At 48.2% G+C, this 13,057-nt stretch overlaps 1 protein-coding gene across 1 annotated transcript in view; it reads right to left on the bottom strand.

The window, feature by feature from the left end:
* LOC118091890 (tumor necrosis factor receptor superfamily member 16) overlaps window positions 1-13,057 on the bottom strand; it is a 42,244-nt gene that overhangs the window by 7,850 nt on the left and 21,337 nt on the right. Inside the window, exons 2-3 of the mRNA XM_035129459.3 lie at window positions 8,074-8,206; window positions 5,712-6,095 (exon numbers count right to left, since the gene is read on the bottom strand). Coding sequence (XP_034985350.3) covers window positions 5,712-6,095; window positions 8,074-8,206 — 517 coding nt within the window. The remainder of the gene's footprint in view (window positions 1-5,711; window positions 6,096-8,073; window positions 8,207-13,057) is intronic.

Raw genomic sequence — 13,057 nt, 5'->3', positions numbered from 1 at the left:
GGAAGTAATAGTACCACTGTATTCTGCTCTGGTCAGACCTCACCTGGAGTACTGTGTCCAGTTCTGGGCACCACAGTTCAAGAAGGGTACTGACAAGCTGGAACGTGTCCAGAGCAGGGCAACCAAAATGGTCAAAGGCCTGGAAGTGATGCCTTATGAGGAACGGCTTAGGGAGCTGGGTATGTTTAGCCTGGAGAAGAGAAGGTTAAGGAGTGATATGATAGCCATGTTCAAATATATGAAGGGATATCATATGGAGGAGGGAGAGAGATTGTTTTCTGCTGCTCCTGAGAAGCGGACACGGAGCAATGGATTCAAACTTCAAGAAAGAAGATTCCACCTAAACATTAGAAAGAACTTCCTGACAGTAAGAGCTGTTCGGCAGTGGAATTTGCTACCAAGGAGTGTGGTGGAGTCTCCTTCTTTGGAGGTCTTTAAGCAGAGGCTTGACAGGCATATGTCAAGAATGCTTTGATGGTGTTTCCTGCTTGGCAGGGGGTTGGACTGGATGGCCCTTGTGGTCTCTTCCAACTCTTATGATTCTATGATCCTCTACCAAAAGCCATTTGGCCATGCTTCTTCTGCCTCTGTGCCCTAGTGCACTTTGCTTGCGACGTTCACAGCTAAAGGGGACGATGTGATGGTTGTCTCTGCCAAAGCGAAATGAAGAAAGGGAATCTGTTCTCTGTTGCAGAGAAACGAAGAAAACGAAAGCATTTCGGGGGGCGGGGGGGGAGGGATCGCTGTAAAGCTTGGGCTATTTTCTCAAAATAAAAGAAGCTCTCTTCTATAGTACCTTTCAGACATTTTATTCTCATTCTGAGCGAGAGCTTAATGTCAGCTTGCCAAAATGTAGCAGGCTCCCCTATTTCACGAGTTCATTTTTTGCCAGAAAAAGCAAGATTTGTCGTCGAAAGCAAGCAGTGGCGAGGCTACACCAATGTGGCTAGGGCGCTGGGAGACCTGGGTTCAAATCTCCACTCAAGCTCACCGGGTGACCTTGAGCCGATCAATCTTTTCTACCTCGCAGGGTTGTTGTAAGAATAAAACACAGAAGGGGACAAAGTATACCACCTTGAGCTACTTAGAGGAAAGGTGGGGTATGAATGTCATAGACACTTTTGACCGAAGAACCCACGCCCTGAGAAATGTTTGGGAAGCAGGGGGCATCAAATTTGGGGTGTTCTGTATGCAAGGAAGCTACTCTGCAACTGATCTAAGGCCCTCACCCCCCCAAAAAAAAGTATTTGCCGGCCCTGCCAGCTGACGTTCTTCTACCTAAGAGATGCAAAGTTTTGAACCGGGGACATTCTACATGCAAGGCAGCTGCCCTTCCACTGAGCTACTGGTATCAGAGCCCATCCCTAGTTCGTATATCCTCACGGCAGCCCCCAGCAAGACAACTTAAAAGTAACTCAACCCTTTAGTCTATCCAACCCAATATTGCCTGCAGTGACTGACAGTAAGAGCTGTTCGACAGTGGAATTTGCTGCCAAGGAGTGTGGTGGAGTCTCCTTCTTTGGAGGTCTTTAAGCAGAGGCTTGACAGGCATATGTCAAGAATGCTTTGATGGTGTTTCCTGCTTGGCAGGGGGTTGGACTGGATGGCCCTTGTGGTCTCTTCCAACTCTATGATTCTATGATTCTATGACTGGCAGCAGCACCAAAGGCCCAGGCTTTCACACAGCAAGGCTTTCCTAGCCGTTAGGGTTGAGCCTGGGGCCTTCTGCATTCAAAGCAGCTGTACTGTCAGGAAGCTGCTCGTGCCCCCAAAACACTGGATTCCAGCTTGGTTGCAAAGCCTCTTTTGACGCCGTTAATAAATTTCAAGTTTAGAGGAGTGAGAAAATAAGGGGAGGGAGGTTTGCAGAGATGGAAAACTGAATATATTTCGGGGTGAGGGAACGACAGGGATAATTCCTACAATATTGTTGATAGGAGACTCGTTCCCCCGCTGTTCTTTTCTGTCCTCCCCGCAAATCCCACAAGGGTCCTGTCTCATTCCAGGACTCGTTCACAGCCCCGTTTCTCCCCCCCTCTCCCCGCCAAAACACACACACACACACACACAACCACCCCCACCCCATGCTAGCAACAAGAGACGCCCACCGGCTTGCCGTTTCAAAAGGCGGCGGACGTTAAGGAACGAAAGATCGAACAGACAAAGATGCAGGGGGAGGGGGGGTCGGCCGTGGAAACCTCTGTGATATTGGCACGGAGGCCCCCACCCCACCAATACTCTCCCATCCGCACACCGTGAGTGATCGCAGCCTTCTCCAGGACCACAGGGTACTCGGGGAGGACGCATTGAGCAAAGAAGATGTGTGTGTGAGAGAGAGACAGGTCTCGCTCTCCCTCCCTCGCTGCCAACCAGCCAGAGTGGGATTAGGGACATGGAGCCCCAGACAAAAGGCGGATTAGGCACAACCCAGGGAGACTCTGTTCTCGCAGACAAAAAACGCAACTGTAGCTCTGAAACAAAGCTTGAAAGGCCTTGCGGGAGAGCGGGAGAAGCGAAGTTCACGGCGGCGGATGAAGGCGCTCCTCCCTTGCGGGAAACTTTTCCTACAGGAGCAGCAAGAAGGATGCCCAAATAAGCAAAGTCGTCGTCGTCATCATCATCTATTTTTTATACCCTGCCCATCTGGCTGGGTTTCCCCAGCCACTCTGGGCGGCTCCCAACAGGAGATTAAAAACACGATAAAACATCAAACATTAAAAACTTCCCTAAACAGGGAATCTGACTTCGGACATCTTCTGAAAATCAGATAGTTGCTTATTTCCTTCACATCCGATGGGAGGGTGTTCCACAGGGTGGGCGCCACCACCGAGAAGGCCCTCTACCTGGTTCCCTGTAACCTCACTTCTCGCAGGGAGGGAACCGCCAGAAGGCCCTCTGAGCTGGACCTCAGTGTCTGGGCTGAACGATGGGGGTGGAGATGCTCCTTCAGGTCTACAGGGCTGAGGCCGTTTAGGACTTGAAAGGTCAGCACCAACACTTTGAACTGTGCTCGGAAATGTACTGGGAGCCAATGTAGGTCTCTTAGGACCAGTGTTATGTGGTCTCGGCGGTCGCTCCCAGTCACCAGTCTAGCTGCCACATTCTGGATTAGTTGTAGTTTCCGGGTCACCTTCAAAGGTAGCCCCATGGAGAGCACATTGCAGTAGTCCAAGCGAGAGATAACTAGAGCATGCACCACTCTGGCTAGACAGTCCACGGGCAGGTAGGGTCTCAGCCTGCGTACCAGATGGAGCTGATAGACAGCTGCTCCGGACACAGAATTGACCTGCACCTCCATGGACAGCTGTGAGTCCAAAATGACTCCCAGGCTGCACACCTGGTCCTTCAGGGGTACAGATACCCCATTCAGGACCAGGGAATCCTCCACACCTCCCCAGCCCCTGTCCCCCCAAAACAGTACATGTCTTCCATGGAGCTTTCCCCAACTTGGCGCCCCCCAGGTGTTTGGAACGACAGCTGGCTCATGGGAGTTGTAGCCAAAAAAAAGAATTAAAATAAGAAATTTGTGGAAGAGAGGGCTATCGAAAGCTACTGGCCAGAATGACAACTTTCGAGGCAGCAATGCTTCTGGGTGCTAGTTGCTGGAAACCACAGAAGGGGAGAGGGCTCCTGTGTTCGAATCCTGCTCTTGGGAATCCTGCTTGGCCCCTGTGAGAACAGGATACTGGACTAGATGGGATACTGGCCTGATCCAGAAGGGGAGGAGGGAATTCCTTGGGAATTCATGGATTTCTTCTTCTTGGTTTTGGTTGCTTGAAGATTGTTTGTAAATTTGAAAATTACATAAATTTATAGGAAAAAAGAAAAGGACACTTTTTGTGTTCTTGTTCCAGCTGAATGATAATGTTCCTGGCAAACATTTGACATCATTAACTGAGCGTATAGGATCTTTTAAAAAATATTTAGGTGTTCCAAACATTTTACAATGTTTTCAAAGTTTCGATTCACCTTAAAAAGAACCCCCAAATCTGTAAATTTTGCTGTGTGCAGCCCTAGGCTCCTTTGGAGAGGAAGGAGGGGGAGGAAAGAAATTTAATATACAGAAATGACAACACTCGGAATAAGAACCTCATTTTTTGGGTGGCAAGTTTGGCTTATAAAAGTGCAATCTTCTCTATAAAATAATATCTGTAGCATTCAGGGGCAGCCGGGTGGGGGTGGGGGGTTGCTCTACCAGCTGGAATAATAGTAATCCCCAGATCCTCAGCTTTTGTTTTTCAAAATTTTCCAGCATGTGTAGAACCCGAGATGTGAGGCAAAATGTTTCATACACCATTCTAAGTTTTGTATGTGAGAGAGAAGCTTGCTTGCTCCCCAATTTTAGTGCTTCCGAGAAGAGGGCTTTGCATGGCCCCTGCAAAAACAGGATGCTGGACCCAAATGGGCCACTAAATATTAACTTCTGAAGGACGCCAGGATTTGTTTTGGGACGAAGGTGAGCAGTGGTAGAAATCGCCCAGGCGCCAGGTGCATTTTGAGACTGCCGAGGGTCCAATTGCAACTACGTGGAGATCTCTGGGTGCCAGGCTGGCGACTAACATCTATACCTGGCTGGTCCCTCCAGCTTTCTTAAGCAGGTCAGCAGAAAAGCTAATTTATTGCATTTATCTCCCACCTTTTGATCTAAGGAATCCATGGTTCACCCCCCCCCACCTCATCTAATCCGTACAACAACCCTGTGAGGTGGGTTAAGAGGCTGCGACTCAGTCCACCCAGTGAGCTTCAGGACTGAGTGGGGATTTGAACCCTGATCTCCCTCTAACCACTACACCACACTTCCCTCAGAGTGTCCTTCTGCAATGGGGCAGCTCTATGAATTAAGCATGTATATGAATATGGGGGAAAGCAAATTGCCACTTAGGGAAGGATCTGAAATAGTTCTCTTGAAGATTGGATTTCTTTTGCACTGCATTGTTTTATGTGCCATTTTCATGTGTTGCAAATGGCTCTGAGGTTTTTCCTTTGAAATATAAAGCAGTATAGAAATGAAATGAATAATAATAATAATAATCCCACTGCAAAAGAAAACTATCTGAGTTTTTATAGCTGGGGTGAGCTGCCGTAGATTGCACCACGACAGAATTTTGAATGAATGAGTCCAATAATTATGAAATTATTGGACTACACAGAAATGGCAAAATTAACCAGGAAAATCAGAAAATCAGAAACCAGGAGGATCAAAACTTCAACAAAGAATGTGACAAATTTGTATCACATTTGAAAGACCACTGTAAACTCCTCAACTCTTTGGCAGGTTTTAAATAACTCCTGCAATGGTACATAGATTTTGGATAAAATGGAGGATTGTAAATAAGAAGGATTCATAACATGCTGTTTAAAAAAGTTACCTAAAGAACCCACGGCAGGAAGGAGGGAAGTCTTGAGATTCGGAAGAATCTCGTGTAATTTTTTATCATTTGTGATTATGAGTGTGAATGAATTTGTAAAATCAAATAAAAACTATTTTAAAAAAATTTTTTTGAACGAACGAATGAATAAAACAAATTCCATCCTGGTCCTTTCACGGTTCTGCAATGGTGATAAGTGTGACTTAATCCAGTTCACTTGTGCCAAACCTAGAGCACCGGTGTGCGCGGAAATCGTCTCGGCAAAATCTAGAGGGCTGGGAGGCACCCTAAATAAAAAACAAAACCAGCTTGACCTTTTCCCCGTTGCGCCTATGTACCTACCCATGCACAGCGTGTCCGAGAGAGGCGTGCAGGCCTGGATCATGACCTCGTTTTTGCCGCACGATTGCCGACAGGGCTGGCAGGCTTCCACGGAGCTCTTCGACTCCGAGTAATAGCCGTTCGGGCACCTCTGGCACACGGCATCGCTGCTGAAGCCGCAGGGTTTCAGGGCTCCGTAGCCTTCGGGGCAAACTTGGCAAGGGAGGCACTGCCCGTTGCCCTGGCTCCCATTTCCAACAGGGAGGTAATGCCCCCGGGGGCAGCTGGCGGCGCAGACCGTGTCGTGGGCAGGAGTGCAGGGAGCCAGCAGGAGCGCATGGCCCGGACACACCGTGCAAGGCCGGCACGGCTCCGTGGCGCTGGCGACGGGGGAGAACGTCACGCCTGTGGCGGAGAGAGGAAGGCAACATTGCAGAACTTTAGAGCAGGAAGAGGGACCCGGCGGGTCATCTAGCCCAACCCCTCGCAACGAGTATGGGGTTATACATGCCAACGTGGCCCCCCAAGCCTCATTATCCGGCCCCTGGGCCTCTCCTCAGGCCACACCCCATATCACCCGTACACCGAACCTCCTTGAGCTCCTGCTTCCCCAGGTGGAGGATAGAGAGTTGGGTGCGAGTCTGCAAAAACTAGCCAAGGGTTGAAATTTCCATGGTTTGCCCTGCCTACTTTCGCCCCGTGGCCCTGCCTACCACAGGTGCGTGGCTCTCAGAAGGTAAGGCACCCTCAGTCTGAAAAAGCTTCCCCACTCATGATACAGCGCATAGAATAGCCTTCCCCAATGTGGCGCCCTCTGGCGCCTTTTGAACCACGGCGCTGGTGGGAGTTGTAGTCCAAAACACCCAGAGGGCGCCACGTTGGGGAAGGCGACCGCAGTGGTGGGGAGAAGGAAGAAGAAGAGGAGGAGGAGTTTGGATTTGATATCCCACTTTATCACTACCCGAAGGAGTCTCAAAGCGGCTAACATTCTCCTTTTCCTTCTTCCCCCACAACAAACACTCTGTGAGGTGAGTGAGGCTGAGAGACTTCAGAGAAGTGTGATTAGCCCAAGGTCACCCAGCAGCTGGTTCCCCAGATTATGAGTCTACCGCTCTTAACCACTACACCAAACTGGAAGAGCGACTCAATTTCTAGAGCGGGTCTAGCATATTCTCTTGTTTGAGGGTCAAACCCCATCGCAGCCACAAAACTGAGTGCCCTTGCGCCAACTCTCTCTCAGCCCTATTCTCCTCCCTGACAGGGTTGCTGCAAGACAAAAGGGAGGGAGACTGTGTCTCCCCTTCAGCTCCTTGGGGGAAAGGTGGTATACAAATGCAACGAGGAAACAATTTAAAGCCCTAAATGGCCTCGGTCCAGTATACCTGAAGGAGCGTCTCCACCTCCATCATTCTGCCCGGACACTGAGGTCCAGCACCGAGGGCCTTCTAGTGGTTCCCTCACTGCGAGAAGCCAAGTTGCAGGGAACTAAGCAGAGGGCCTTCTCGGTGGTGGCGCCTGCCCTGTGGAACGCCCTCCCAACAGATGTCAAAGAGGAAAAGAACTACCAGACTTTTAAAAGACATCTGAAGGCAGCCCTGTTCAGGGAGGCTTTTAATGTTTAATAGATTACTGTGTTTTATTTTTCTGTTGGAAGCCGCCCAGAGTGGCTGGGGAAACCCAGCCAGATGGGCGGGATATAAATAATAAATTATTATACTATTATTATTATTATTAGTAGTAGTAGTAGTAGTAGTATTTGCACAACAGCCCTTTTTATTTTTTATTTTATTTTGTTTCTTCCTCTGGTTGTAAATATTAAGATGATACCAGCTAGAATGAGACTTTCTGTAAAAAAACAACAAGTGACTAGTGATTTAAATTGTGATTTAAATTGATTTGATTTAAATTAAATCCACCCTGTTTACAACACATTAAAACATCAGATAAAACAGAGACAAGCTTCAAGTGAAATATGTCAGATCCTTCTCGAAGGGACATTTTGCTTTTTCCATATTGATTTGCCTACATAATTTATCTAGTTGGCTCAGAGCAGAAGGCTTTGCTCTCTCGGACACTGAGGTCCAGCTCTGAGGGTATTCTGGCGATTCCCTCCTCCGAGAAGTGAGGTTACAGGGAACTGGGCACAGGGCCTTCTCGGTGGTGGTGCCCTCTCATCAGATGTCAAGTAAACAAACAACTCTCTGACTTTTAGAAGACATCTGAAGGCAGTCCTGCTTAGGGAAGCTTTCAATATTTGATGAATTATTGTATTTTAATATTTTGCTGTAAGCTGCCCAGAGTGGCTGGGGAAACCCAGCCAGTTGGGTGGGGTATAAATAAAACTATTATTGTTAATTTTAATTTTAATTCCTCTGCCACTTACTTTCTTGACATGGCTCACACTTGGTGTTGGCGCTCCCGCAAGGAGCGGCCACCCCAAAACCCGGGGGGCAGTGGTTGCAGCAATCTCCGGCGGAGGTGAAGCGCCCGTTTTCACAGCGCTGGCGGGCCCAAACCTGGAGAGAGGGTAGAAAGTGAGATGCGCGGACGTGATTAGCCAGGCCAACGGAACGGGGTAGAGTCCCACGTCGGCGGCTGGCATCTCCACGGCACAAAGTCATACCCCCGCAATCGTCCCAGGAAAACTGGGGCACCCCGTTTTTTCTCACGAAAGGACAGCGGCCGTTTTTGGGTGTCACAATTTTGCGTTGCAATTTTCCACCGGATATACTCTGTTTCCCCTATTTTAAGACGTAGTCATAAAATAAGCCATAGCAGGATTTTTAAGCATTCAAGGAATATAAGCCATACCCCGAAAATTAGACATAGTGATAGGCGCAGCAGCAATGCCGACCACGGCAGCAGGAGGAGAAGGAGGAAAAAAATAAGACATCCCCTGAAAATAAGCCATAGTGTGTTTTTTTTAGGAAAAATAAATATAAGATGGTGTCTTATTATCGGAGAAACATGGTAAGTGCTTTTCCCAGGCCATGATCTCATGCAATGCCCCAAAACATGTGGTTTTGGGTGCCATAACCACCCCCCCAAGAAGAAACCCCCATGGCGCAAGAAAGAGGAAGATGGGCGTCCAGGAAAATGGGGTTCCAGATTTTGCTGCCGTGCTGTTGGGGGGTACACAAATTGGCCAATTCAGGGAGGTCAGACCACCTCCCCGCTACCAACCTCCATTTCATTTTCTAAGAGCTTATTTATTGATACTTATTCATAGCTATATAAAACTACAAACTTATCCCAAAGTATCCTTTTTATAATATACAGTGGTACCTCTGTTCGCGTCCGCTTCAGGTTGCGTCTTTTCAAGTTAAGCACGCGGCAAACCCGGACGTATTTACTTCCGGGTTTCGCCACGCACGGACGCGCAAAGAGGCGCTCTCTATCATGAGAAGCACCGCTCTGGTTGCGGACTTTTCGGGGTGTGAACGGCACCCCGGAACGGATCGTGTCTGCAACCAGAGGTACCATTGTACTAAGATAAAACAGTGACTTAGTCTAAAAAGGAACAAAGTTAGAAAGAAGAAAAAGGCAAGGAAAAGAGAGATGAGAGAGAGAGAGAGAGAGAGAAGAGGGAAGGGAAGGGAAAACGACAGAAAAAATCAAAAGGAGCAAAAGGACTTCCAGGTCTCTGTTTTGCAGCTACATATAATATTTATACAAAATTAAAAGACGCCTGCTTCTTGGGAGAAAAGCAATGACAAACCTAGACAGCATCTTAAAAAGCAGAGACACCACCTTGCCTACAAAGGTCCGTATAGTTCAAGCTATGGTTTTCCCAGTAGTGATGTATGGAAGTGAGAGCTGGACCATCAATAAGGCTGATCGCCGAAGAATTGATGCTTTTGAATTATGGTGCTGGAGGAGACTCTTGAGAGTCCCATGGACTGCAAGAAGATCAAACCTATCCATTCTTAAGGAAATCAGCCCTGAGTGCTCCCTGGAAGGACAGATCGTGAAGCTGAGGCTCCAATACTTTGGCCACATCATGAGAAGAGAAGACTCCCTGGAAAAGACCCTGATGTTGGGAAAGATGGAGGGCACTAGGAGAAGGGGACGACAGAGGACGAGATGGTTGGACAGTGTTCTCAAAGCTACGAACATGAGTCTGACCAAACTGCGGGAGGCAGTGCAAGACAGGAGTGCCTGGCGTGCTCTGGTCCATGGGGTCACGAAGAGTCGGACACGACTAAACGACTAAACAACAACAATATTTATTCCTTGAAGTCCAACCATTCTCTCTTCTATAAACCAGTATTATGTCAATCTTCAGATCCAGATAATACTAGTTCGTCTTCTCTTTCCCTAAGGAATGTCCCACTCTTAACAAACGTCACTTCCTAGCTTCATTTCAGACTGTGACTCGAGGGCCAAGCCAAGGCGAGAGGACGCCATTTTGTTTTTCTAGGGTTGCCATATTTCAAAAAGTAAATCTAGAGACCAAGAACGAAAAAGGGCTTCCTGAGATGTGAGCAGCCATAACACCTTGCTAGCCTTCTCGCTTGGACAATTAGGGCCGCCTCACAGTCATAGCCAGATTTTTTTTTTAAGAATTCCCTCCATTACGCGACCTTGCAGCTCAATTTGATCTTTTTGCATGGTTTTTTTATTTATTGTGGCATTTTATGCATTGGAACTTAGCTGTTATTTTGATCGATGATAATTTCGTGGTTGAGAGCGAATTTTTCTTTCATGATTACCTGGGGATATTTCGAGAGTTTGTTTCGAAATATTCTGATGAGAGTACTGAATATTAATCTGTTGGATAAAGGTAAAGGTAAAGGGACCCCTGACCATTAGGTCCAGTCGTGACCGACTCTGGGGTTGCGCGCTCATCTCGCATTATTGGCCGAGGGAGCCGACGTATAGCTTCCAGGTCATGTGGCCAGCATGACAAAGCCACTTCTGGCAAAACAGAGCAGCACATGGAAACGCCGTTTACCTTCCCGCTGTAGCGGTGCCTATTTATCTACTTGCATTTTGACGTGCTTTCGAACTGCTAGGTTGGCAGGAGCTGGGACCAAGCAACGGGAGCTCACCCCGTCGCGGGGATTCGAACCGCCGACCTTCTGATCAGCAAGCCCTAGGCTCTGTGGTTTAACCCACAGCGCCACCTGGGTCACTGCAATCTGTTGGATAGGAATATCCTATTTCCCAGCGACTGGCACCCAGAGGCATCGCTGTCTTCGATTAAACATTTCTGAGTAAATGCCAGGGAGAACTCTCTTAAAGCACTCTCTTAAAAGACCATCTTGGTAAACGTTGGGACTCTCCTTCACTGGAGATTTTGCCCGGAATTTTTGAGCTGTGATCCCTGCATTGCAGGGGGTTGGACTAGAGGACCTCTGGGGACACCCCTTCCAACTCTGCAACCCTATGATTCAACAGTAGAGGCAGAGCACAGCCATTGTGTTGATTGCCTCCTAAATGGTAGAATCATAGAATTGGAAGCGATCACATCGGTCAAACCCGCTGCAACCCAGAAATCTATTTCCCCAATTTGAAGCTTGAACCCACAGTCTTGAGATTAAGAGTCTCATGCTCATCCATTTTATAATTTTCCACGTGTTTCTCTGGCCCTTTTGAAAAAAACCTTTCCAGTTGGTGACCACTTGCAGATAACTATGCAGCGTGCAAAGAAGTTGCAGGAAAATAACCTCCAAACCCAACTTTTTTTTTTAAGGAAGACCTTGGTTTCCTGGGATCCAGGAATTTGCTGATTCCTAGATCTGCTGGGAGGATTAACCGATCTCGCTGTGTAGCCTTTGGCCTGCTGCTGGGAGAGCCAGGCTCGAACCCCTGAACTTTGGAGACTGTGGGGCAATTCTTCTTCCCAGCCTCTGTCCCCCCGGAGGGTCTCTATTAATAAACTTTGGAATGCAAGCAATTTCACACACCTCTCTCAGACCAGAACTGGGTGGGGTGGGATGGGGGGGGGCTCCCTCCCTCCCTCCACCCAAGGAATCTAGCCCTGCAGCAGCGTGCAAGAAGAGGAGGTTGCAAATGTGAAGGCTCACAGCTGGCAGACGCCAAACTTTTTTCCATCCCAAAAAGAGAGAGAGAGAGAGTGGAACAAAAACGCCCCTGTGTTCTTTGCCCTGCAGAAGCATCCTGCCCCCCCCCCATCTCGAAACTCCCCGCTTGCTTTGGAGTCCAAAAAAACCCTGTTCCAATTAAGCCTAAACCTGCCCTGTCACTCCCCCCTCTGTTTTCACGTTACAAGGAATGAACCGATCCATACTTTTTTTGCACACGCAGAGTTGGGGGGGGGGAGGAATGTGTGGGTGGAGAGACCCCCATCTCTCCTCTCGCTTCCTTCCATCTCTCTTGAACAGCAAGAGACTCTCCTGGAAATATCTCCTCCCCCCCCCCGCCCCCAAGCCAAAGAACAAAGAAAATTAATTGGCTAGCCTTGCATCTGGAGATACTTAATTATTGCAAGACCCTCTTAAAGGCAGAGCAGAAAAACAAGGAGGCAGGAGGGGACGAGAATCCTGTTCTCCGGCATGTTTTTGTGTGTGTATATTTGTGAGGTGGTTTTTTTGGGGGGGGCTGTCTGGTCCCTCTCCTAACAGCTTGCATGTTTCGGAGGAGTTTGCAAAACAGAAGGCGGCCCTGTTCCAAGCAGATTAGCCCCAGACAGGTCTCTGCACCTCCGGGAAGTCTGCAATTCCCACTTCTCCCCAACCAGGTGTTCAGACTTTGACTGTTAACCTTTGGTTTGCTGGCTCCCGGTTCTTTCTTTTTTCCTTTTGGCAGGCTGATCAAGTTTTGGAAGCACAAGACTGCGACCTTGAGCTAACCCGGGATAAAGCAAAGCCTTAAAGAGATATGAGCCTTACTGACATAGAGACCACCCAGCACGCTGTCGTCACCCGGGTCTCTGCAAATGCCAAGTAAATGCCAAGCACACCACACTGCAATCAGGGTTAGAAATTTGCCAGTTAATTGCATTAATCTCTCCCATCTTTTTCTCCAAGGGATAAGTGGTTCAGTTAATCCCGACAATGATCCTATGCAGTGTGAGAAACTCGGATATACAGTGGTACCTTGGTTGAAGAACAGCTTCATAGAATCATAGAGTTGGAAGAGACCACAAGGGCCATCCAGTCCAACCCCCTGCCAAGCAGGAAACACCATCAAAGCATTCTTGACAGATGGATGTCAAGCCTCTGCTTAAAGACCTCCAAAGAAGGAGACTCCACCACACTTCTTGGCAGCAAATTCCACTGCCGAACAGCTCTTACTGTCAGGAAGTTCGTTTATGAACAACTTGGATTAAGAACACTGCAAACCTGGAAGTCAGTGTTTTGGTTTGTGAACTTTGCCTTGGAAGCAGAACATGTTCCGCTTCC

The sequence above is a fragment of the Zootoca vivipara genome, chromosome 11, assembly GCF_965207765.1.
Source record: "Zootoca vivipara chromosome 11, rZooViv2.hap1.1, whole genome shotgun sequence".
NCBI lineage: Eukaryota > Metazoa > Chordata > Lepidosauria > Squamata > Lacertidae > Zootoca > Zootoca vivipara.
The sequence above is the reverse complement of the archived record's forward strand: the minus strand, read 5'-3'. Positions and strand labels throughout refer to the sequence as shown.